The sequence below is a fragment of the Heliangelus exortis genome, chromosome 1, assembly GCF_036169615.1.
Source record: "Heliangelus exortis chromosome 1, bHelExo1.hap1, whole genome shotgun sequence".
Lineage (NCBI taxonomy): Eukaryota > Metazoa > Chordata > Aves > Apodiformes > Trochilidae > Heliangelus > Heliangelus exortis.
The window spans coordinates 113,625,237-113,653,178 of NC_092422.1; the positions used below are offsets into that span (position 1 = coordinate 113,625,237).

General features: G+C 39.6%; 1 protein-coding gene across 48 annotated transcripts in view; it reads right to left on the reverse strand.

The window, feature by feature from the left end:
- The window catches only part of ZBTB20 (zinc finger and BTB domain containing 20), a 505,805-nt gene continuing 477,863 nt past the window's right edge, over positions 1–27,942 (reverse strand). For all 48 annotated transcript variants that reach the window (XM_071759958.1, XM_071759936.1, XM_071759870.1 and 45 more), the window contains one exon: positions 1–27,861. In XM_071759958.1, coding sequence (XP_071616059.1) covers positions 27,443–27,861 — 419 coding nt within the window. In that variant the 3' untranslated portion in view covers positions 1–27,442. The remainder of the gene's footprint in view (positions 27,862–27,942) is intronic.

Here is a 27,942-nt window from a genome sequence, read left to right on the forward strand (position 1 = left end):
TTTTGTCTTTTTTTTTTTTTAATTATTCCTTCATATTCAAACTTCACAAACAGTGTGAACTTGTACAATACCTCAGAAAGTGAAACTTACAAAAAAAGTGCTGGTAACATTAAAAAAAAAAAACAAAAAACAAACATCATTCTTAGCAACATCAATTACTCTTCCACACAAAACAGAAACCTTGTAAAATTTTATTTCCGTATTTTTTTAAGGCGTAATACTTCCGTATAAAGTATATGCAAGAGATAAAACTTCACAGTATTCCAAAATGTCACAATAATAATAATAATAATATAGTATAATGAAGCGCTACAGTTAATTTTCTTTTTTTATTTTTTTTCCTGTTTTAAATAACAAATACAAGTCACAGGTAAATATACGTGAGAAAAATACGAGGCTAATATTAAATGGCAGGTAAGGATACTCTCACTGTAAGAAAAAACTGGCAGGATGTGTGTATTTATTCTATATTTTAAAGCACTTGATAGAAAAGGCGTATGCAAGGTACTTTATTTTTTTTTTAAACAATTTTCTATTTGCTTGTTTTTGATAACTGACATATCATTTACAGAGTATAATGAGAGAAAAAAAAGGAACTTAACCCCCCTCAAAACTTTTGACCTGCTCTTCACATCGTCACAAACCATGTTTCTCGAGAGATAGATGCCTGTACAGCGGTGGGGTGTGCGTGTGCGTGTGTGTGTGTATGTGTATGTGTGTGTGTGTATATGTATATGTGTGTGTTTATGTGTATATGTGTGTGTGTAGTGTGTATATGTGTGTGTGTTTGTGTGTGTGTATATGTGTGAGTATGTGTGTGTGTAGTGTGTATATGCGTGTTTGTGTGTATGTGTGTGTGCTTATGTGTGTGTGTGTGTGTAGTGTGTATGTGTGTGTATGTGTGTGTGTATGTGTGTGTGTATGTGTGTGTAGTGTGTATGTGTGTGCATGTGTGTGTGTATGTGTGTGTCTGTGTGTGTGTATGTGTGTGTGTGTGTATGTGTGTGTGTCTGTGTGTGTGTGTATATGTGTGTGTGTGTGTGTGTGTGTGCAGGCAGCAGGGCACACGCGTGGGTGTGTGGATGGGTGGGTGCAAAATGACACGTATGACCCTGGCAACGCACGGGCACCGGCAGAGCCCCATCTCCTGCAGAGGGTCTCTGCCACTCTGGGGCCAAATCCTGAAGCCTCTGTGCTGGCAAGCACAACCCCCCCACTGTTGTCATCGGTGGCTGCCTGCATAAAGACCTCAGGATTGAGGCCTGGGTGCACTTTGCCATTCACTCAGCATCAAATGACTGTTAGGAATTTGTCTCCAAGAAGAAAATGTCCCATTTTATTTTTTAAATCTCCACACCCGAGTGCGTGCCCTCCCCTCCATCATCACTTAAGCTTCACTATTAATTTTATTTTTTTTTCCCCACCTTTTCCTCCTTCCACAAAACAGAGTGAAAACCAGCTAGGCAACTCCCAGCCGTGTTCAAGCCAGTGCAGTGAGGAAGGGGGAGGTGTGGGTGCAGGCTGAGGGGTGTGTGTGTCATTTTGCACGCCCAGCCATACCTCGCCCCCCGCGCTCGCCTGCCCGTGCCCACAGCCAGCCACTCAGCCCACGGGGAACAAAAAGACAGCAGATAGCATCAACACATCAGTAAGGTGCTCAAAGAAAAAAAGGTGGCTCCCACTCCTGGAATGGGAAGCCACATAAGGTGCTTCAAAAAGATTTTTTTCTTTTTTTTCTTTTTTTTCTCTTTTTTTTTTTTTTTTTTTTTTTTTGAGTTTCAGACATTTTTAAAAAAACAGGACTGATTGAGCATGTGGTACGTGAGAGCAAGGCCGAGAGTTTTGAGACTTCTGACATCCTCCATAAACAAGAGCTTTCTCAGGGCAGGATGCATGTTTGTTTCTTTGCTTCTGTTACTTGTTTTGTTGTTGTGGTGGATCAGTTTAGATGCAATTTTTTTCATAGAAACGAAAAAAAAAAGTAACAAACTAACCCAATGTGAGAATTAGCATAAAAGTCAAACTGTGTTATTGGGCTGAGCTTTTGCTTTTGGTTTGCTTGTTTGTTTGTTTTGTGTTTGGTTTTTTTGTTGTTGGTTTTTTTTTTTGTTTTTTTTTTTTTTTTTTTTGCCCATTCATTCAGTTAGCACCGTTCCTTTTTATTCTGGTTACAACCCAATTCCTTCTGTAACTATTGAACATACAGAAAGGACCAAGTAGTTGTTTTTATTTTTTGTGATCTGTTTCAAGAGCCCAACCATAATTCCTCTGCTGCTGCTGTGTTTGTGTAGCATCTGGTTTCATGAGCTTAAGGAAAAAGGTTAATCTGCTGATATTAAGGTTGACCTGTGTGTTTGTATGCATACACATTGTTCTATACATACACAATGCATGGAGTACATTTTAACTGGAGATAAAGTGAACTGGGTTCAAACACATATGCACTATCTTCCCCTATGTATTTGAAACAGTCTGGAGCTTTGATTTTTTTTTTTTTTTTTTTTTAAAGTGCATTTAAAGCAAAATAACTGGCATTCACATACCCCATGGAAAACACGGTAGCGGTGGAAAGTTTGACTATGCTAAACTCCTCAGACTTGACCATGCCAAAAGCAAATGGGGCAGTGACAGGCCTCAGTGTAGGCAGCTATTCTTGGGCAGCACCATTGGCAAGGAGGGAAGGCAGGAGGTGGTGGAAGGGAAATTGCTTTAGAGGTTGAATATTTGAACCGTTTTCAATTCCGACATAGCTGTGTCATTCCCAGTACAGCTTCCTTTGCCATGATTAATGACCTCTGTCTTACGGATGCACGTCTGACACTCCCTAGCTCTGTTTTTCATTAATACTTTGTGTGTGTGTCCCAAGTGCCAGCATCTATCAGGAATAAGGCACTGTTGAAATTACAGTCTTACAAAAGATGCAAAATAATCCAACCCTAACAATCCCTACTGCCCACACTGCTCTTCTGCTCCTACCCCCTCCCCCTGCCTTTTTTTGGGAAATATTGCATGTGATGGAGTTTATTCTTATGTTCTCTAAGTGTGTCAAAAGCAGGCTTTGGACAAATGTCGTAAGTCCATCAGCACCAAAGATCAGTAGGAATACACCCTTTCTCTGTATATGCATGCAGACTGTTAATTGGGAGGGGGTAATAACTACACTGTTCCCCTGCTGCATGCCCCTGGCCCTAGAGCTCAGCCTAAAGAGTAGATTTCCAGCCCTCTTTCTCCAACATTTTCATTTGCTGGATGCTTTATGGAATCAATGGACTTTTTATTCCCATCACCCAGGTGTGTACATGTGGATTTCTCCTGGAAGTCTAAGCTCTGGAAAGCCTGCATGGAGCTCCCTGCTGTGCGGAGGAACACTCTCGTGCCAGCCTGAAAGGCAGACATTACTCAGGGGCTGCTTTTTGCTGCTTTCTAAACACAGAAAAAAAGCCTCTGGAGCACAGCTAAGCCTCTCCATGGAGTCAGGGACACTGGCTGTGCAGTGGGCATGCCTGAAAGGAAGGCATGCAGCAGTTGGGTTCCTGTCTTTGCCTACGAGCAGCTGTGGACTGCAAGCTGCTTCTCTGTTAATGCCAATGCTCTGTTTTCTCTCTGTGGTTTTGACCTGTGAACAAAGCCATGTTCCAGTAACTGTGTGGGATTTATTGGCCCTAAAAATACTGCAGTCAGCCCATCATAATATGCATTTGCTGTGTGGCAGCTGGTATATTCTTCTCCTGCTAAAAACGACCCATCAACTACTTTCCCTGAGCCAGGATCACACTGGCTCCTCTCACCCTTCACCAAAGGCTAGGGCTGCCTCGTAAAGCAGAGAATATAGTAGAAAGTGAGAAAAGCAAGCAGACAGTAGAGCTTACAGCAAAGAAAGCATGAGACCAGACAGTCTAGCATTTAAGCTCTAGGCTGGTCAGCTTAGCCACCATCACTAAAATGGACTGAGATTAAGGGAATCTAAACTGCTACGGACTGCGTTTTTAGAAGTGACACACACCTCGGGCAGGAAATCAGTTGCCTTTTTTTCTTTTAGTGGTTTAAAAGTCATCTCAATAAGGCCACAAACTGCATCTGTCTTGTCAATGTAACTGCTCGCAAACGGCATGAACTGAAATGGAGTGAGGGCTTCACTCAGCTAGGATAGGAATGAGAGAGATGAGCCACCTCATGCCCACTACAGCTGCTCTGTAGAGGAGAGGAACATCTGAGGAGGTGGTGGTGGAGGGTGTCTCCTTGGGAAGACCTGCTATGTGTGGAAAGGGAAAGGAGCTAACAGCATCTCTCTGCTCCCCTTCCCCTCACCACCACCTTACAGTTTTGCTGGACACCTATAGAAAAGTAGCACTTCTAAAGAGTCTCCTCCTGCCTCTCTCACACGTGTAAGTTGGGGAAAGGGAGGAGGTCGGTATAATTACAAAAGGGGAAAAAGAAGGCACATGATTTTACTCAGTCCTGACTGAACCCACATTTTGAAAGCAAGGACAGGTTAGGTGGAGGGCAAAAAAGTGCTCAGTGGAGCGGGAGCTCACTGAGAAGAAATCTCAGGGCAAAGGAAGAGGGAGAATAAAAAGGAAAGGCAGGAGAAATGAAGGCCACATTCAGCTTTCTGTCTGCTTGACAGTCTCAAGATTTGGCTGCATTGTTGTCCAGGAAGGAAAAGAGTCTGGTTGGTCTCAAATGTAGCCCAGTTAAATATCTCCAGTTTTTGTTACAGCTGTTGGTGTCTTCCTCCTTCTCTTTTCTCCGGTCCCATTAGTGTCTGGAGCACATTAGTGTCTGGAGTCTTTTTTTAAGCCTGTTCTTCAAAAATCAAGAACACAGCCCACCTCTTTGGTCCCCCTCAGCCTCTACTTCTCCTTAAATCCAGCACAACTGATCAAACTGAGCAGTGTTCCGTGCTGGTCACTCCCACTGCCGGGATGCCAGAAAGGCTTGAAAAGCAACTGAAAACACAAAACCATCTTCACAGTTTCAGCTGGGTTGGTGAGTTGGTCATAAAAGCCACTGGCCAGATGAGGAGCACACAAAGGAAGCTGTTGACTGAGAAACTGAGATGTCATTTACAGAGGTCCTTATGAGCATCGAGGTTCTCAGTCATTTAACCCTTTGTGTGTCACAACATGAAGGTACCATGAGTTTTCTTTCTCCACCAGGGACCGCAAGCCTTTCTCATTCCTGTGGTAGATGGGAGAAGTAGAGCTGACAGCCTGGGATTACAAAACACTGTTTTACATTTTCTCTGCCTCAAAAAGGCATTTAATTTTTATCTTGCCCTCCCACCATCCCCTTCCAAATTTTTTCAGGGAATCATAAGGCAGAGTAATGAGAAGTAGGACCACCAACAGCTCTATGAAGACACAGGGTGGTAAAATGCTTCCACACAAACTCACAGTCCAGTGTTTGTGACATTTCATAAATAACTTTTTTTTTTCTTAGAAAAAAAAAAAGAATAACACAAGAACAATCCCTTTACTTACTCATCTGAAACAAAATAAACAGCAGTGGCTACAAACTTCTTGTAACAATTACAAAAAAACTCCCAACAATACAATCCCCCAACTTTTAACACGCGCCTTGAATGTTTTTTTATTTTTATTTTTTTTATTTTAAACCTCAAAACTGCAGCATATCCTTAAGGGCAAACTTTTCAATTAGTTTTTTCTTTCTTTTCTTTTTTTTTTTTTTTAAATAATGTGTTCACCAAAAAGAAAAAAAAAATTCCACAAAACAGTCTTGTACCAAGAAAATGCATTCAAAAATAGAAAATACTACACAACAAAAATATGTACCCTTTCTTTCCAAAGGAGTCTTCACAAAAATGTAGAAAAATGCCAACCATTTTTTTCCTTTCCTGAACACTTTACTTTCAACCTAGGGCACAATTATTTATTGACTCATAATGTCTGTTTTTGCATAAAATATGGAAGATACAAACCAACTATTAGGACTGTGAAGTTACAAACAACACCTCATTATTCTCCCCAACCCACATTCCCTCCTTAGGAAACAAAACAGAGAAAGCCAATGTTTCAACAACTGATTGAAAGCCATCAGGCGAGGAAAAATCATCCGCTGATATGGGGATTGAAAGATACTGGCATAACAGGAAAATCATCTGCCTTTTAAAATGTATGCTCTTTGAGTTTATCATCTCAACACGAGTCTCTGCCCCACTCTACTGAAATGTGGAGACACAGGCACTGTGGAGACAGGACACTGCTGGGAAGGTGCCCAGAAAGAACCGGGAAGGATTTGGGGCAATGAGCCCAGGGATCGCGTGTCGGTGCGCGCGCGTGTCCCCAAAAGAACTGTTGCCATTTTGAAAGACAGAGAGGATGTTTCCTTATGCCTTAAAAAGTGCAAGGGCCATTTCTGGATCATAGTAGTTAAATACACAAAAGTTTTACTATGCTGAATAGTCAAGTCCATTTTTCTGGCAAAGGCAGGCTCTTTAACCAGAGTGAGATCGCATCAGTTCACGGCTGGGAGTGGGTAACAGCTGAAAGCTGGTAAGCAAAAAGTGTTACACCAAGGTGCATCCAGAAATTATTTAATCAGTGGGAAAGTGTTTTGCCTACCTCGAGCAATGTTCAAGGGGTATTATGCAACTAACACAGCCAAAAGACCAACCATTTCAACAGCAATAAAATCTAGCAGTGGGGCTTTAGGTTCTACAGGGAAGGCAGCTGCATCTTGCACACAAGTGGCTAAATCCATCCCTTGTGTACCTCCTTTGACTTCATTGCAACTACATCTGCTTGCACCAGGAATGAATTTGCCCCATGTGGTTCTGGATTTTATGACTATTGGCCATTTAGGAGCCAGACCCTAAAAACCACTGTGCTAAAATACTCCAGATCGCAGGGCTAGGGTCAGAGAGGCTTCTCTCTTCTTTTGTTTGAGGTTGTTTTCTTGACTTCTTTCTAGCATATCTTTTAGAGGATGCTTCCATAATAAGGAAGAGGGGAGCTTTTTCTTTTAGCATTTTCCACTGCATGGCTGTGTGTTTTCCTTTTTTTTTTTTTTTTTTTCAAATGGCAGGATGTGTTTGTGTTTACTTCCAGTGCATTTTTTTTTTCAAATACTCAAAACAAAAAGGAAACATTACTTTTCCCATCCTTCAAAAGGAAAACAAAACCAAAACAGATTGATAAAGTACAATACAATAAAAATCAGGCATTATAAAGACAACATGATGTGCAACAGCAATACCAAAGAAACAAAAATAATATATATTTATATATATATATTAGGATACAAGTACGAATGAGCCAAGAAAGTTATCTAACCCCACTACCAGATGATTGGTAAGCATTGGTTAAGAAATAGGTAAGGCTATTCTGAGATTTCTAAATTAACACAGTTAACCACTGCTTCTCTCACACCTTCACTTCCTAAATTTTTCACCTTTCCCTCACTGGTCTTCTATGTTTTGAAACTGTTTTTTTTTCCTTTTCTTATTTTTTGGTCTACAGTAGAATTACATGTTAACAACAACAGCAAAACAAAACTCGTGAGAGTAAGTTGGTGCCACATCCGTGATGCAGAAGAAAGAAGACAGACAACAGAACAATCGTATTCAGTTTTTCACACACAAAGCATATTTAAGGGCAACAGCATAGTTGACCAAAACAAGTCTGGAGGGGCAAACAGCAGATGCTGCATTTTTACAACTACACCAGCAACCAGAGCCTGGTCTTTTGCCTTTACCAGTGTCCTGGAGGACAGCATCAGCTCAGCTGCCATGTGGCTTTGCCCTTCTCATCATCTGGACCAACAGCTGACCTGCCATCTATTTACCACTAATTGCACTCCTGGTTCAATGAAAAACCAAAAGGAAAAGGAAAGGTAAAAGGCTTCTAACTGGGGGCAAAGCTATCTCTTCATCACCTTGGCTGATGGGACAAAGCATTAGCCAGTGTGATACTAGGAACAATGTGGGAGGGCACCTGGCTGGCAGGCTGCTTGGGAGGAGTCTTGAAGCAAATTCAGACTGTCTAAGCTGATGTAAGGGACTGTTCAGTCTCCTCCATTATGGAAAAAGGGATGAGCAGTGATAGGTTACTCTGGAATCATTCTCTTAGTATAAATTCTCTTAGTTCATCAGGGATGAGAAAGCATACACTCTCTATTGCTTTCAAAGTGCCTTTGTAAATATCAGTATCATCAGCCACCAGAAATGTGGTTTCCCTACAAATTGGCTATAGCACAGTGACTGAAGCTCCATCGTGATTCCTGGCATTTTCTTTTTTCCATGGAACTTCTGAAACACAACATTTTCCTCAAGGGTAAGCTCTAAAATTACCATAACGTTGGAAATATTACTTGCATTTTATTGAACCATAGTTACGTCACAGAGTTCCAGCAAAAACTCAAGCTGATCCTCAGTAGTGCTTGTCAATGTCAAGGAAAGAAATATACAGAAACAAGATGATCAAACAGCACAGGAAAGTTCTGTTTTGGATCTAGCCCACTGGCCAAAGTGATTTTCATTCAAGATAAAAGGTGCAACAATGAAGCAGGATGACAAATGGGGGAGAATTATGGAAATTAGTGTTTCTCCATCTGGAGAAAAAAGTAGGGCATTAAGTTATGCGGCATCTCTAGTCAGCAACATATGTTTTGGCTTCTTAAAATAAACCTCAAGTTATCCTTGGTTTCTCAGTCAAGCACTGTCTACATGGGGCTTTAGTACCATGCTGAAAAAAAAAAAAAAAAAAAAAAGAAGAAGAAGAAAAAAAAAAAAGTTTGTGCTATATTTAAATGCAGTTCCAGTTAAACTAGTTCCAAACTGACCATGTAAAAAGGAACAATTTTTTAAAAAGTCATTAAAACCATACAATCAGACTTACTCCCAGGAAGTGATCTAGTCAAGCACTAATTGACTGGGAACATAGGCTGGGATGTGACTTTTAAAAATGGTTTGGTTCCTATTTACACGGACTTGACAGATTTTGTTGAAACAGAGTCAGCTGGAACCAGGTTTAAACAGGCTGAATTCAAACCCGGGTTTGGAGCATGGCTCAAAGCCCACTTCTTCAGGTTGCAGTACTTTTAAAAACTAGTGCAAATGGCATCTTATCACAGCATTGCAAGCGTGCAGTGTTCCTCTCCTCATCCAAACATGGTTGCCATCAGGTCACACCACAAGAGAGGAATATGCAGCAATCAGTCAGCCAGACAGCTCAAACTACAGAAGTTCTTTATTTTACCACAGCAGGAAAGGCACTCTGGACACAGCAGGCTCAGTAAACCCTCAGCTTCACTTTTTCTCTGGAGCAGTCCTCTACTCCTCTTTGACAATGCAAATCCACTCTGATAGTAGCAATATATGCAGCTGCCTTAAACAAGAAAACAGAACGAAAAGCTCACTGAAGCAAAAAAGGGGAGTATTGGCTCATAACCTGAATTAACTTCAGCAGACAGGCTTTATTTCCTCCCATATGATGACTCTGTAGATGTCACTACTCTTATAGAATCAAATGCCACTTTAGAAATTCAAGGTGCTCTCCTGCCACTGTATTATGCTGGCTCTCAAGTGAACTGTGCTTTTGTTGGGCATCCACTGCCTCATTCCTGGAACATGACCTTCCAGTGGTTTTCATCTTATAGGATTCCTGAAGATGGCTCAGAAAGAGACTGCATATTCTACCGTCCTGCCTGCTTTCGAGGAAAGAGTCAACCAGCAATTTAACACCACAGCAGAGGATACCTCCAGTTCTTCTCTTCAAGTCCTTTCAAGCCAGGATAGATGAAATCTAAGACTGAAAATCTCAGAGGCTGCCAGAAAAACACATCCTTAATTCCAAAGTCTCTCCTGGTTCTAGACAGACTTGTTCCTTCCAGCCCAGGATCTGCCTCTTGTCTATTATTATTCCTCTAGTTCTTGACACATTTCTCAGATGAGGCAGCCCAACAGAACGACCAGCAGCAATTTGCTTTGCATTCTGCAGCTCTGTGTAAGGTCTGTTCTACCCATCCCTTGCTAGTAATGAAGCCAAAATGTCTTATTTCAAGTTAAAGGAGAAATTCAGGGCATGAACAAATTTATGACTACTCAGTAACTCTAGAATTTTGTTAGCAATTGGATGACTACCTCCCCGTTTTTATCCACAGAACCTCTTTGTATATGGGCAGACCCTCCACTACAGGACCAAAGCAGATGCACAGGTTTTACATTCTTCTCCCAGCTGCTATACGGAGTTTTCTTCAGGATTCTGTTTTACCTTCTGGCTGAAACTATAACAAACTTTTGAGAGTTTATAGACTGAAAAGAGCTACAGCAGAGGTGGATCTCTCTGCACATTACTACTGTTTTCTCTCGTACTACGCTTGTTACAAAGTTAATGACCAAGGTATAGGCCAACATGCATCTTGACTGTAAAAATAGTTTCCGATTTAGGATTTCATTTGGTTCTAGCCAAAAGCCTTAATAATGCCTGACTATCTGTTTAAGAAGAGGAAACAGACTAAAGATCTTGAAATATTAGACAGCATCCTTGCCTAAACAGTATTATTCTTTATTGTACTGAATTCCCTATCACTCCAAATGTCCAAATGTCCCTCCTGCTCCCTCCACCCAAAGGCTCGACTGGAACACCTTTAACTGAGTGTTCAGGATGACTGTTTATTGCACTGTTCCCATAACAGCCTCAGAAAGAAGTGCTTTTTTTTTTTCAGTGACCTTCCCCTTTGGTAAGCCTGCTTGGTAGCTTCACTTCTTGAGCTGAGAGACCATGCATATGCTGAAGGGATGCTACTCAGTGTTGAAGGTTTCTGAAGAGATCCTATCCGATAATGCAAGTTTTGACATCTGAACTAGGAACTGGTATGCTTATGCTGAAGACATATGATGTTGGTTTTCATGCTGAGCAGTTGTCTTAACACTTTCACACCCCAAAGAACACTTTCTCTCTAGGAAAATGGGGAAAAAAATCTCTAGCACCCTGAAACCTGTGATGCCTCTTCAGTTTCTATTACAGTGCTCTTTTTTACCTTTTTTTCTTTTTTCCTTTTTTAAAAATTTTTTTTTTTTCTTTCTTTCTTTACAGAAGCTATCCAATACAGCTATCTCAGTGTCTGACTAGTTGCTTAAAATAAAGGTAAGACCAGTTCTCTTTCAACCTGGTCAGGTTTATGGTACATCCTGTTTTCTGTGCCTGTCCCTTTCTCTTCTCCTTTCCTGCTTTAATTGGCCCCTTCCAATTCCACCACATGTAAGTACATTTCAGTAGTGCAATGCAGTGCAGTGCAGTCATACTTAGTGCAAAAAATAAAAAGCCTTATCCAGACCAAAAAAGCACAAACTCCCTTCCCACCCCACCCAGCCCCCAAGAACTCAGCTCTCAGTAAAAGTATACGAATGCCCCAAAACAAAGGGGGATTTGCAGTCTCCCAGCCACACTTTCATATGCCTCATTTTCTCTCCTCCCACTCAATGTAGGGATCTCATAAGAAGATAGGACATTTATCAAAAACATAGTAAGCCAAATGACAGAAAGTGGAAAGGAGACAAGACATTTTGGAGGGCTGCAGAAAGGAGAGAGAACTAAATGGGTACAGCGAAAAGGTCAGTAGTGGTTTTACACAAAGTTGTCAGATGCAAACTCTGCAAGGGCACACCATGCAAAGGGCATGTGTAAGTGTGGATAAAATAAAAACTAAAAAGCTTCCCTGTTTCCAATATACAGTCCTTATTTTAACAGTGCCCAAGCTAAGGTTCTGTAGTGCAATCAACTCTTCAAAGTGGCAGCTCTCTGTGGCCACCCTAAACAAATGGACAGATCAACACTAACTTTAGTTTTCTCCCTCTCACACAGACGCAAATGCATTGACAACTCCCTCCCCCGTCCTGCAAACACATATGTATATATATACATAAATGGATTTTTTTTTTCACAGCCCTTCTGAGGCTACAGTGGGAAATGCAGGAATTAAAACGACAGGTATTTAAGCTCTGAAGTACCTCAAAATGAAAACACTCAAGTAAAACAAACAAACAAACAGCTTACTAATAACAAAGGCAAGCAGGTCACCGAATCTCAATCAGCCCATACCTTCCCTAGCCTACCTATCTCTTTTAACAAAATAAAACATCTGCCAGGGCTTGCTGCCACTCTTAAGATACCACTTGGGAAAACACAACAAAGACTTCAGGGTACTCACTGGTTTGGAGATTAATTTCAGTTTAGACAGCCACAAGAACCTCCATCTAACCCTCATAACTACTAGAAGGGAGTGTGGGGAACCACTGAAACAGTGTAAGAGGCCACAACAGGGAAGGAAGGGCAAGAAAGGGAAACGTGTGGAACAAGGAACACATTAGGGAGGGCAATGCTGCTGCTGCTGCTATACTGGTCTCACCAGAACTGCTCAGTATATTAAAGGAATATTGCATGCTGCTTCACTTTGGCTCAGGCACATGCTTTCTCATGCCTCTTCTCCCAGTCCCAGTCCCTTGTTGATGACGGCAGCACATCCCAGAAGGTACAAAAAAGAAAACACCAACAAATAAAACAAGCTATGAAAGAGAAGCAAGTTCCTCCCTTTTCTTTCTCTGTGCCCTCACGCGGGTTTCCAGCCACTCTCCTGCATGCCCAGTGCAGTGCTACTTTTTTTAAAAAGTCCACAGAAAAGCGTGATGTTTAGTCTGAATTTGGTGTTATGCAATCGGTATTACAAAGAAGCAACTTTATTTCACCCACACAAAGATGTGATCACCAGTACAGAAAAGGTATGTCCAGAGTGCTTCTGAATAAAGTAGCCAGAAAACCAGAATCATATAACTCCAAATATCCAAATGCTTTTTACAGTGTTCTGGCAATAGAAAAGTGACTCAGCAAGGGCATAAATCAGGGAAAACTGATTGCTGTCTATCATGTATCTACACTAGCTGTTGTAGCTCACTATTTCATTATTTAAGGTAAATATGCAATCACCAATCACACACAAAAGGGCTGTGCACTTATGGACTGAAAGAAACAAGGCTATTCACAACTCTCTGGACAAAAAAAAAAGGTGCCACATCTTGTTCACAGGGAAGCTGTTGTCCTGCCTTATAAAGTTCCTTTGAATTAGCCTCCCCAGCAAGAGAGACCACGGAGCCCTTAAGAGAGGCAAAACCTGCCTGGTGAAGTGAAATAAAATTCTGAGTCATTTCTATGAAGAACAGAATTTTGGGGCAGAAACATGCTCAATTACAGGGAACAGCCCTGTGACATCTTAAAGGGTGTATATGAAAATAGTTCTTAGGACTACAGCTTTCCATAGGACTGCACACACTCTCCCTGTCATAGAAAATGCACTCGAGTCAACAAAAGAACAGAAGGGTCCCGCCTGCAGATTTTGGCCCACTGAATATTGGTCCAATCAGTGTTCAGGATTAAGTACAGACCTCACTGATGCTGACAAGAAAGATCATGCAGTACATCCTGCCTGAACTGAGCAACCCATTTCTCTTATGTTTCATAACAAAAGCTCATTATGGGTGGAGTTTATGGGAAACCACCAATTTTTTGCTTCATTTAGTTGTAAGAATTTCTCTGAATTTGAACTTTGGAGCAAGGATCTAGGGAAATGAATGCTCACCACACAGGAAACTGGAAATAAATTCCAGATTTAGAGGATCCCTATGAGCTCCACAGCAGTCCAAGCTATATCCTGGCATTAGGACAAAGGAAACAGGGCACTCCAAAATTCAATAAAACTTTCTGAAAACACTTGGGAACAAGTAGTTCTGATTCAAACAGAGGAAAGAGTATAGCTCTTTCACCAATAAATAGGAACTATACATTTTTTAAAAAGATATCAATACATTAAAAAAAAAGCAGCAGCAGATAATGGAGATTCAGTCTTTACCTCTAAGTGGCACAGGTGAAGAGCAAGTCCCTTGTATGGAATTCAAGCATTCCCCTCTCCTGAGAGGCCCCCCAGTCTTTGGTGCAAGCACCCCCAAGGTGGGGGACTCTCCTCTTATTCAAGCCTGCAGCGAGAAGCTTTAAAATCCCTTTCTGTCCCTGCACGGTAGCTTAGAGCAACATTCTCGTAGTACAAGGCTCTCCCTCTCGTGGTGACAGTGTTACCTACTTCAGATGTGTTCCTCAAAAGCTGCATCACACAGAAAACAAGTGCAAAAAGGAGCTGAATATAAATGCTGTTGACCATAGAAACGTGATACCACGACCTGCATTAGCCCCGGACGTCGACTTGGCCAACGAGGAGATGGAAAATGAAAGTAATGATGAAAGCTATATACTAGAATAAAGTTAATATTTGGATAGATTCTTCCCTTGATGTTTATATCATTCAAGGAAAGTCTCCAATGCATGAATCTATAAAACTGTAAAGCCAGTATCACCTTCTGTTTTCTCTCTCAGAAAAGTAGAAAATACACACCTATGACATGAGTTTCTTAGAATATCACAATTCTTGAGATCACTATTTCTTCACAGAATGAAAAAGAAAGGATACATGTTTCAAAAAAGCAAGATTTCTGGATTCACAAATAGCTGACTGTCTTTTATGTAAGAGATATGTTAACGTAGTGTTCACCAGCTGATTATTTTGTTAGTTTCACTTTCCCTTAGGCAATTGTATCTGTACACACTGTGTTCTAAAAGTACAACCTCTAGTGTGGATAATCTACCTGTTTGGTACCATCCTGTTTGTAAAATCACTTCTTAGCCTAAAAATATAAACTGTAAACTGTATAAGATGCAAAATGAACTGAGGTGTTTAAAATAGCACTAGGAAAAATAACAGGCAAGAAGTAAAATCAAGAAACACATTAAACTAGTAATTATCCTAAATTAATTAATGAACCTTACAAGGATTAGCAGGGAAGCGTGGAATGGGTACGCAGCTGTTTAAATGATCAAGCATTCCCAGTGAAGTGAGAACACTCTCAACAAAAATATGTGAGATTCAGCATTCAGTCAAAGGAAAAGGCAAAGACCATGGTCAGAAAACGTGGACCACTGAATCAGCACTCTGTTGCAGCAGCTAACTGGAATTAATTTGGCCACTTGTTTGGCTTAATGGGACAAAGCCCATCCTTTATGTAATAGGATAATCTACTTTTGTTACCTGTGTAATCAGTTATTGAGAGGATAGCCTCTTCCTTCCCTTACGAATGGGTATACACAGAATAAGGAAAAGCCAGAGTTAGAAATCACTGCTGGACGACCATAACTTTTAAACTGCAAGTAGAAAAATAAAGGTTGTGGTAGTGGCCTCCACTTAAGTGTAAATGGCAGATGACAGGAGTAAAGAATGCCTGCACTTGATGATTCCCATTCTTGAAGTTCTCATTTTACTATCCCAAGGTGTGGCGTAAATAACTCATTCCACTTAAAAGTGAGCTTTTAAGTTCAGTGATTTGCAGCAACATAGATTTCCTCATTCTCAGTGAAAGCACAGTTTATAACTGATATGACTATCTTGAATGTCTTCCAGTCTCCACAGCTAGGAGAAATGAGATATAATGAATTCCTCCTCCAAAACCCTCATCCACTTGATTTTACACATTATTATTATTTAGGAATGATATGTTATTGACCAAAGGAATGAAGGTCAGATGAGATGTACCTGAATTAGAAAGGCAAATATAAACTCCCGTGATCTTTTAAGTTTGCACTCTTACAAAGTTGGGATCTAGACTTGCTGCCTGGGCCAATTGTTGCAAGATGAGAATACAGAAAGGATACTGCAAGTCACAATGCTTGGGTGTCAGTCAGCTTCCTCTGGGCTATTTGGATCTAGATGTTGACATATTCCTACCTACTGACATTTTTTTCAGCAGCTATGTGGTGATAATTAAAATCTAGGGGGACTGACCAAAAATTCACAGCCTACAGCAATGAGATGTGAAGATGATAAAGGCAACACTCACCTTAGAAAACTTTTGAACTGAACTCAAACTTGCAGAGCTTGTTTTCATTTGAAAAAGAGGAGTTCAAGTAAAGTAAAGATACTTGGGGATAAGTAAAGATACAAGTGGAATATATTAGCTGTGGTAGATGGAAGTATTATCTATCCAACTCCTGGCAAAATCCACTGGCCACATTTAGCATAATGGTACAGAGAATTAAATTTCTTCTACCCCAGGTGAGTGTTGAGGACAATTTTAGGAAATCTTAAAATTTTAAAGAAAGAGAGCTTGGGAAGAGCAGAAGACAACTTGTGGCATCTTTTTCCAAGGCTAGGAATGGAAGAGGAAAATCTGTCAGACTTCTACAAATGAAATAACAGGACATCTTGGAAGAGAGCTAATAGGTAACCATAATTGTCTTGAATAATTGTTCTTCTGATATTAAAGGGTAGCAGGGAACAATCTCTAACTTTTTGTAGAGCCTAATACTGTTTTACCTTTTCTTAAAAAAAAATTATTTTCCTACATGTTGCTACATAGAGATTTAAAAAAGCCTGAAAAAAACCTTTTAAAGACAATAAAGAAGCCAATAATATGTAAAAGCACACTAGAGCCATAATAATGATTGTTAAATGCTTTAAATAGCTGCAGACGTTGATTGGATTGTGAATGATACATGTGAAAAATAACTTTTTTATGATCGTAGGCAGATGCAAAAGTTAAATGATTATACTATGTATATATATATTGATATAGAATTGCTATATATATTGTGTACTGTATGTTCTAGCTTTCAGAAATACTGTATTGTAGTGTACTGTACTTAACTAAGCAGATCTAAATAGCAACTTGTCATTTTCCACAAAGTCACTAGTACTGCTAACAAAAACCAAAAAGCCTATTTTCTCCAGTAAAAGAAATACATACTGTTACAGTCACAGACATTTTGACTATAGAGAGACAATGTACACTTAAGCAAAGAAAAACCCCAAACCAAAATAAAAACCTCACCCCAAAATCAACCAGCCAAAATTGTTGCATTTATCATCTTATTCAAAAGGGTAAGGGAAATGCCACCAATCTAGGAAGAGGAATAACACTTACTCAACTTTGCATGAGTGAAAATGAAAGAAAAAAATTCCCCCAAAATCTCTAGTCAGCTTTTCTGGGACAAGGAGAATCCCCCAATCAGGCAAAAGAGATAAAAGAATGAAAAGCTAATTTTAGGGCCAACTTGATACCAAAATAGGCAGCTGTAGCTAAACATACCTACTCATCCCACTAACAACATAGGTGCAAAACGAGTTCTTGAAATCCTGCAGTTCTCATGGATTACATACTGAATACTCTCACTGACCAATTTAATTTCCTTCTAAACATGCTAACCATGTTCCTCAAAAGTTTTTGGCAAAGTACAAAGGAGAGACAGGTCATTTTTATTTGTTAGTGACTACACATTTGGAATTGATTACTCGGATTGCTTGTAAAGATACTCATAGTCAACATGTTTCAGAGTACATGAGGTGGGGAAAGAGCTGTTTGATATGGTGCTTTGCATAGGAGAGACCTGTGACCTAGATTATTTTAGAGTTTATCAATATACTGCACTGACAATTATTTAAAGACTTGGTAATTTTTTACTGTTCTTTCCAAGGGGAGCAAACTGGCAAGTCACATTATTTTGCTTGGATTTTATTCCTTTGTCAGGTGAACATGTTGAAATTCAATGGAAATGAGTGACTGAACTCAACAGTATCATTCCAGGGCTGTCACCCCCTTGCATGCCCACCTTTGCCAGTGAAGCCTGCTGAGCTGGACTGGTTTTTTATTTAGTGGCTGAAAAATCACACAAGGCTCTGAGAAGCACACTTAAGCCTTCCCTTCAGAATGGGTACTCACAAAAATACACTCAACCATATTGTGGAGTCACATTTTACATGAGGGCAACCATCTAATTTGGGCAAGCATCCACTTAACAGAATGTGTTTTATGAATATATGTGTACATATATAATGCATAAGCAGTGTACTTACTCCCCACTAAATCCATACAGATTCATGCCACTCATTCACAGTTAATGTTGTAACCATTGCTTCATCTAAACCCTTTCCTGAACCATGCATGTCCACACACTCAATCAGTTACCTGTCTGTAAAGCCAGGAAGGGACAGCTAGCAATCTACCTATGCATGCACACATACACAAGTATATTCACATCCAAGTTTGCACACACACACACAAAGAGGCCATATAATTTGGTTTTATTCAAAGATCCCACAGGTACTAACAGACTATGTGACAAGTGAAAGGACTTCATGGGAAAAGTGAGAAAAAAAAGAGTTGTGATGTATTTCAGGGCAGTTGGGTGAATGTAATCCTGATTCTTGAATGTATGGTCCTTTCCAGTCAAACTGTATATATTCAACATGGAGGTTGAGTTTTTAGGGGATTTTGTAAGGTTCAACAAAGAACATGGCAATATCCAGTTGGAAAAAAGAAAAGAAGCAAAGTGAAATAGAAAAAGTGGCTAATTAAATGTATAGATCTCAGAAACATACGTGTCTGTTTTGTAGGAACAGGACACTGCAGAATTGGACAGTTGAGCACAACAGTAAGCAACTCTCCTACAGTTTCACAGGCCTGTGAACTTGGCAAAAAAATGACCACAAAGACAACTGTATGAAATGTGCACACTGCACAAGTCTCCAGTTCTGCTTGGAAAAAACCTAAAGCAAGAAATGCTTTGCTACACAGGTACCATATTTTCCAGTAAGGTAACTCTCAGTTGAGATTTTATGAAAACATATGGGCTACTATAACGCCTAAATTTTTTACAGAACTTTTACAAGGGATGCTTGGGGTGTGGCTGCATGATTTGGCACTAAAATTTTGCACCACAGAGAGAGCTCCAGTGCTAATAAAGTTTGCATGAGGAGTGGAAACAAGAATGTCTCTATAAGCTGAACTGGAGAGAAGTTCTCACACAAGATGGGACATTGGTGGTCCTTTTGTTTCTATAAGACTGTTGCAGCAAAAGGATATTGTTAAAATATGTTTTTCTTGAAAGAAATCATAGCTAAACCAAACAAAGGGCCTACATGCCTTCAGTGACTTGCATACAATTCCAAAAGTGCCAGTGCAGGTTGCACTGACAAAAATTAAGAACAGCATTTGTCTGTTTTGGGAAGAAGCTTTTCACTGGTTTTCTTTCTCTCTCATGAATTTCACTGGCTGGAGGCTGGAGTCAGCAATCAAATCACACAGCCCGAATGCCATATTGTTAATTTGGTTTAGGAAGAAGATTTACTCTCCAGTGTTTTGTAGGGAGCTGATGTCAACCAACCCTATCAAAAGGAGATCACTCTGGAAGAGGTTCACAGCTGTAACTGAGCTGTAACTGAAGGTAAGAAACAGCTGAGAAGTGCCATCAATATGAAGAGACCACTGTGCCTCACTGTTATTTCTTCACCTTTTCTTTATCCTCTCAAACAGGAAAACACAATATAACAAATTTCATATGAAGGAAATGTTTTTGATGAAACTGCTATGATAGAAAATATAAGTACACTCCATACTGCTCAGAAGCATTTCTGTTTTAAGGCAGCAATTGTTTATGTGGCTGTAGTGTATTCAAGGCTGTAGTGTATTTGCTTCCCAAAGGAGTATTTTACTGCTCTATACTTTCTGAAAATGTGTAAACTGGGGGATTAAAATGCAGTTAACAGTGTGCTTGGAAGACCTTCTCCTGAAACTCATCTTTCTTCAATGCTACACTCCCTTTTCTAGGGGAAATGTTAAGAGTTTTCCTTGGGATACGTGGTTGTGCACAAAAATTTAAGTTCACTGACTATGAAGAAAAGAAGTCAATTAGTGAACTAGTATTAGTTCTGGTGGTGAAAACTGATGATGTATAACATGAAGAACTCATGTTATACATTCAAATATAACAAATATGTTATATATTCAAATATAACATGAAGAATGTTATAGCAACACAGTTCTGCGTGCCTTGAGTTGGTCTCATTATTTTAAAAGCTTTTAAGGAACAGTTCATGGGGAACCTGGCATTTAAAAAACACCACTAATTCTTCTCCCAGTGTGACCTTGCAAGGAATTATTTTTAGAACACACTTGACTCCTTGTATATTAAAATAAACCCATAAACTCTTTAGTTGAGTTACCAGTTGCCATTTGAATAGTGATTTAAAGACCATTATGGGTCGAATCTACTTTTTTAACTCATTCACAGTAGATAGTCAACTTTGCTTCTCCTACACTTGGACTCTCATAATGCGTGGGCATTAAGTACTGCAGAGGTTAAAATGTGAAATGAAGCTGGCAACATTGCAAACTATATAAGGAAAAATAACTGTATTTAGCTTAATGTTGGTTTCTTTTTTTCCAATAAAACCATAAATTTTAAACCAGAGTTATCTATCAGGTAATTATAAATATTAACCCAGCATGGGTATCTGTCCAAATACTGACACACATATACAAGGAAACAATTCTTTAATTCACCAAAATTATGCATTTTTATAACTCTGCTGTTTCCATCTTGGTTACTCCTGATCTATAGTGGAGGGGTATCAGAAATAGAAACATTGAATGCCTAACAATTTCTCTGTTCCTAGAGGCACTACTCTAGTTGATTAGTCATCAGCACTGGGAATAATTAGATGGATATACACTACAGATATACACTATTACCTAATACATCTTGTTTCTCATTTACATCTATTCTTAGAAAAACTAAACAAAGACTCCCCCTTGTGCTTCACAACAATGGGTCTCAGAGAGTAAAACATTTTTATTTTTCAAACAGGTTGTCTCTGTCAGTGTCTCCCTTGTGCATCAGATCTCTCCCTTCTATGCTAAAGAAAACATAACCTGCATTTTTTTTTTTTATGAATTTGAAGGATATGCACATACCTAAAATTCTCTCCAAATTTCCCAGTTTAATATTCTGTCAAATCTGGGGACTCCTTTGCTCCTGCTGAAATGAACTGGATCATTAAGTCGCTTTAATGGAACTTAGCTGAGACCTTATTACTTCTAGCAGGACAAATAAGCAGGTTAAGAGCTGCAAGAACAATGACTTAGCATGGCCAGAACAAGCATCTGATGGACATGAATGTAGCATCAGGCCACCTTCATATTCTTGGTTCTCTTGCTGGACACGCTGCAGAAATTTGGTACTGCCAGTATCTCTCCCTCTGCAAGGCTTTACTACCTGATTTTGGTTTCTGTCAGCAGGACACAGATACTGGGAAAGGTTTTCCCTGCATTTACAAACTCAGGACTCCAGACTTAATGCGTTATCTGCAGCTTCTCTCATAAACCTTTCTTAAGTAAAGCTGTCATCTCTTAGGGGCTAGATCCTACTGAGTGACAAGCCTCCTGTGAATAGAGGAGGCTCTCAGGACCTCTCAGGACCAAATTCTCACCACTTTACACCTCCTTCACTAATTTTCACAGCCAGCACAAGAACAAATCAGGGAATTTGAAAAGCAGCTATTTTGCTTTAGATCAGATTCTGCTTCAGTTAGGCTACCTGCTGATTAATTTCTTCAGGTTCATTCCAGTAGCTCAGAGAAGCTGCATACTGAATTGAAAAGCTTGGATTACCAAGGTTTAGTTTTCCTTGACAGAATAGCCATCACATTCTCATTTGATATTTGATACTTCTTTTTGAATGGCAAGTAATCTTCAGCAGTGAGAAACTGAAGATTTCTTTAGTGTAAGACTGTCAGAAGGGCCACAGATCTGCAGTGCTAGACATACTGAAGGTCTGGTTATGCTTGAAATGGTTTGAGTGCTTCCGATGTTGGATTGAACTCAACACTCCTGCAAACAGTATTTTTTGTACCTTCTCCCAGTGGGATTTATTTTCATTATTAAGAGAGGCAGGACATGCTAGCACAATACTTGCTAAAGGCAAGAGATTTGTTCCTTCACCATGTGAATGATCCAGCATTAATTGAGCAGCTCAAGTTTGACTTAAATAAATCATCTTGGGGTTGGTAAGAAATGAGGAGGCTGATATTATGTGGGTTATTATTCAACTTTCCTTTGGATGAAAAAGAAATCAAAAGAAAAAAATGGGTACCACTTGACCTCTCTGATCTTACAGCAAAAGGAAATCTCATTCGCCCACAAAGTCAGTCAGTTCTCTATTAGCTGTGAATTTGAGCTGATTTTGAAAGGAACAAACAACATGGGCCAGCAGTGGGCCTAGTGGAAGCATGACAGTTGTTGAGAAAGATAAAAGAGGTCTGTGTTTGCTTCCCAGACAGCTCCTGCAAAATACCTATACCTATTGACCTCATGAGAGACAACTACCAGGGGTTTTGCGAGAGGAGGTATCAGAGTGAAACAGAAAATTACAATTTCTACACTTGGGTACTATACTAGTACATTCACAATTGCTATGAGTTGTTTCCAGTTCTCTGCAAGAGATCACTGTGGGAGAACCTCACCAATGCACACACTCCAGACACACACATGCACACACTTGGTAGCTGTTCCCTCCTTACTGACCAAGACACTGACGATGCAGTCCTGCATTCCTTGTGGATTCAGATTCCCCAGAGAGAGGCAGGCTTCAGCAGAATGGGCAAGAGAAGTCATGTTTTGGTTTTCTGATATTTTCATAATACAAGAACAAGGGTGTTTCAATGAACAGCAACAAAATTAACCTGAAAAGGAATAATTTCAACAAGGTGGTAATTAACATGAGGAACTCACTTCCACGGGAGATCACTGGGGCCACTGAGCATTTAATAAGCCAGATCTTTTAAGGATAATGAGTATTGTCTGCCACAATATATAATTTTTATATGGGCTAAAAATTTAAGGCCATAAATTATTATGTCTTTAGGTTATAAGCAGATACATAACTAATGAGGATTATAATAAATCTCTCTTAGGCTTATTACTTTGTAATTACCCAATATGGGCCTTTCATCTTCATCCATATCATCTATAACTGGCCACATGTCAGAGACAGAATACTGGGTGAGGTGGACCGCAGGGCAGATCTGCTCTGGCCAATTCTACATTTTCAGTTGATTTCATGAGCCCCAGCAGCAGTAAGAGAGGCATTTATCTCTCATTTACACTAAGGCTTCCTTTATTGCATTTTTGCTTTGCAGAGAGGCCTTGGTCTGTATGCTTGAATTTATGACCTAGTTAATGCTCTTTCTCATTGCCAAAGCAATATAAAGAGAGCTTTAGGGGAAGTGAGAATCAGACTCAAGGAATGCAGGATATTGCATGCTCTATCAAAGGGATGTGTGCTACAGTCTGCTCTTTGTAATCTGTATCATTTTATCAGGTATTTTGAAGGAAGCATTTCAAGCATACTGAGATAGATCCACTCAAACACTGTCAACAGCAGTCTCCAGATCACTGTGACTGCTAAAGTCCTCTTTCTGAGAAGGCATATTGTAGCAATGCACGAAGCCTGAAGATACCTGTAACATAGGAAGAAATTCTTCACTATGAGGGTGGTGGGAACCTTGAACACACTGGCCAGGGAAGTTGTAGGTACCCCCTTGCTAGAAGTGTTCAGGGCCAGGCTGGATGGGGCTTTGAGCACTGTGGTCAAGTGGGAGCTGTCTCTGCCCATGGCAGGGGTGTTGGAATTAGGTGATCTTTAAGGTCCCTTCCTACACAAACCATTATGTGATTCTGTGATTCAGATACTGTAGTTGGTTCCAAGTAGTAAATCATTATTTAAACAGATGGGGGGAAGCATTACTTTAAAGAATGTAGTATTTTTAAATTATAAAGGGGTCTACACTTACTCTTCTAATTTTGCAGAAGAGCACTTAAATAAATGACCTGGTAAGCACTTCTAGGGATGTTTGCAGTCATGCTGCAAGGTGCTCCATGTTTCATGAAACCAAGTCACTAATTTTTAAGCCTGAAAGTTCAACAAAATCAGTTGGTAGTTCAGGCAAGCATTTGCAAAGACCTTAGCCTAAACTCTTTGATATGCAATTGAGAATTCAATCTAGTATGCTTTAGCTTTTCTTTAATAAGTTGGTTTATTTTTTTAATCATTCACTTATAACCAATCTTTAATTAACTTTAAATTTATTAGGCCTCATAATAAGTGTGCATTTCAAAGATCTCTTTGATTTAGGGAAGGTTGAAAATTGAAGAGTTAAAATTTAGATGGCATTTTTCTCTCTAAACACCACAGTAATCAGATTTTAGTGTAAGTAAATCCTAAATCTTCTAATTTCCTGTGTACTGACATATCTTGTCTTGTATCGTAACCATATTCCAGAATATGCTACATCTTTACTATAGTTCATCAGATTTAACATTAGTGAATTAAACAGCTTTTCCCCAGACCTCAGATGACAAATGAGCAGCTACAGATTTTTAAGCAGGGTAAAATTCTTCATCAATTCCTCATACGGGAGAACACCTAACTCTTTGATACTAAAGATCTCATAAAAAAATTCTTTTCATCAGAGAAAGACCTTCAGTCCTCTTACATAGGTTAATTTTCCCTATGGTGTCCCACACCCTTGTCTCTAGAACCTTTATTTTCTTTACAGATTTAGTGTGTCTGTCTTTAGATGGCAGGTATTAGTTCTCCCTCTCTTGTGTCCTAGGCTTTGTCTTTTCACTTCTCAGTTTACAAGCCAGAACTGCTTTTATGAATGCACTTATGAGAACAAAATTTGTTAAGTAACTTGTGCTCCTGGGTAGCTAAAAAAAAAAAAAAAATTAAAAAAAAAATGTTACCATACAAGAGATTCATTTGATCTGGCTCTTGCCTCAAAGTCTCTTTATGCTGCCAACTGCAGCTGAAAATAGGGGCTTCAACATTTAGGATCTGCTGAACAATACCTTTCAGGGTACAGAAAGATTCTGAGACTGAATGACCTGTCAGTTTTTTTCCACAAAATATATCAGTATTGGAACAGTGTAGAACATAGTAATTGGGTTACCTGTGCTGAATCACAGACATCTGATACAGAAGCCACAAGGAACACGCAAAATTGTATGCAAAGATCTATCAAGTCAATAGTTAGAAAGTTGTCCAGCATAAAAGAATGTGAAATGCTCAGTGTTCACAAGTGAAGTTTTGTAAACTTATGAAAGCTTAATTTCACTATAGACACAAGTAAAAGCTAAACTAGCAATTTTTCTTTTTTTTCCTTTTTGCATATTTTTGTTAGGTGCTTCTTCTCTGCCTAAAATATAAAGTCCAGAGTGCAGCTGGTGCAAATCCTAGCTATGGATTTCAAGCAAGACAAAGATAGTGTCAGACACTGATCCAACTGAACTAAGGACCCATATACTTTGGGAGTTGGCTTTGGGGGAAAAATTCTCACATAGATACACAGAAGACGACCAGGGAGAACACCAGCCCAAACACAATGAAACAAAATACAAAACACCAACATATATATGCAGATCAGGAATCAATCTTTCACACTGATCCTACATTCCTTGCATAGCTTTGCATATGCAGAGAATGAGGGATGTGGCCCTCCAGTTAGATGTTTTTGTAAATGAAGAAGGGAAGATTACTTGCAACGGTACCATTTTAAGCTATTTTGGCATCAGCACAAATTACCAGGGGCAGGATCAGATTCCCACACAAATATGGAAGCTCTCTAGCGAGCAAGGGATGAGAGAACAATACAGCAGATTAATTCTTGTCCAGTGACCAAATAGAAGGGAAATCCTAGTTATTACACACGTCCAAAACTTTCATTACTTTTTTTCAAATAAGAAGAAAGAAAAGACTACAGATTCTATCACCCCCAAAACCAACGGAACATTGCTAGAAAAATCTCTTTCTCAAAAGGAACTGCCTTTCAGCAGAAATAAATTTTGAGATGTAACAAAAGGAAAAAAAAAAAAAAGAAACAACAGAATCTTTGAAAGAGCCAGAAAGAGAACCTCCTAATTCAAAAACAAAGTAGCAGTTCAAATGATACTGCAGGATGCACAAACTCTAGTAGATAATCTCACAGATGACTTCATAGAGCCCCTCATCGACCCAGGTAATTCTTGATTCCATTAGAAAAGAGAGAGAACAATACTAGAAAATTAAGAAACAACCTTCCTCTTTTTTAAAATAAAAATCAAGATCATCTCCCCCCCCCCCCTCTGAAAGCAGGCTAACTAACCTTAACAGTCTCAATTTAAAATAAAATATATATTTTTATATATATTCATATATATAATAAAAGAGAAGATATTAGTGGCAGTGTACGCAAAACAAAAAAGAAAACAAAGAAAAATTACTTTTAACAATCTCACTTTTTCGTTTTTTTACACAAATACTGTTGTAAATATATTAAAAAAATCAGCATTCTATCTGGTAAACGTCACTTTTGCCCCTCTATAAAATTTTGAATTAAAAAAGTCCCAAGAACTCTTTTTTTAATTATTATTCCCCTCCCCACCCACCCTCTATTCCTCTTTCTTCCACAAGAATAAATCCTGATGCAACTTTTTTTTTTTTTTTTTTTGCAAAGATTGTGGGAACTAACCCTTCTCTTGTACCTAGATCCATAGGTTGCAACCTCTGATTTCTTTGATTTTCCTCCGTGTTTCTCTTTGCCTTCTATGAAAGTCCCTCTTGATTGTGCTGAGGCCCTGGGCTCAGCGAAGACACTGAATAAATTACAGAAAAGCCACCGTTGCTTGTTGTCTGAATCTTCTTGGTTTCTGCTGTAAGGTGATGGTGGTATGGGAAAAGCAGCGGGGAGGGTGCGCCAGAGAGCGTGGGATGGAGCAGAATCCAGGTGAGGAACCTCTGATTCTTTTTCCTCACCCCGCAGGGACTCCACACTATCCAAGCCACACTGCCTTGCACTCCCCTCAGCCCTTTTCGTGTGTTTGTGGATGCGTGTGTGTGTGTGAGAAAGCAGACACGTGGTGGAAACCAGCAGGGCCTTGTTTCCTCTGGTTGCTGCTCAACCAGAAACAAAATATTCCACAGTTCTAACTGGATACTGTGAAGTCCAAAAGCGGTCAGCATTGTGAATTATGTCCATTGAAACACTGCGAGCGGTGTACTTACAACGACAGTAGGCCTTGTAGATTTGTAATATATTTTGTTTCATTTCTTTTTTTTTTTTTTGTAGTGCTCTTCACAAGTGAGAAAAAAAGAAATTGTTCTTTGTTTGTTTTTTTAGTTTTTCTGTCTGTTTTTTGATTTTTTTGTGTTTTTTTTTAATTTTTTGTTTGCTTTTTGTAGTAAAGAAGGGTTGTATTTAGAGGCCAGTAGCTAGAGATCCAACCAGTGGAGCTCATGAAGCACTATCTGGCCTTAAGGCCACCATCCGAGGGAGGCTGGGAAAATTATTATTCACCCAGCCTCCGGAAACATAATGTACCAGCAGGCAAAAAACAGTTCTTCATGTAGTACAAAAACAACAAAACAAAACGAACCAAAAAAAAAAAAAAAAAGAAGGAGGAAAATAAAGGTAAAAATGAAACAAAAATCATTTCTTAAATTCTAGTGCCATAGCTTTTTTTTGTTGTTTCTATTTTTTTTGTTCATAACAAAGAGAGAGAGAGAGATTCTACTTATCCGTCTGACACATGCATCCTCATGTGGTCGTTGAAATGCTCGATTTGGTCAAACTTAGCTGGACAGACAGAGCAGACGTACGTGGTCCCCTCCGTGCAGGCCACCACCCCGGCAGGGACAGCCCTGGCGCCGGTTCCGGTGGCTCCGGGCGTGCCGTTGGTGGCACTGTGCAGAGCCACATGTCTCTCCAGCAGGGTCTTGTGGGAGAACTTCTTCTTGCAGATGTAGCACTCGTAGGACTTCTCCCCGCGGTGGAGGCGCATGTGCACGTTAAGGGAGCTCTTCTGGGTGAAGCGCTTGTTGCAGATGCTGCACTGGTAGGCCCTGACGCCGGTGTGCGTCACCATGTGTTTGATTAGGTAATCCTTTAGAGAGAAGGAGCGCCAACAGATGCTGCATTGGTGGGGCTTCTCACCTGCTCGTTGCCATCGAGAGAGAGAGAAAAAACAGACAAAAAAAAAAAAAAAAAAAAAAAGATAATAAAATTAAAGAATAT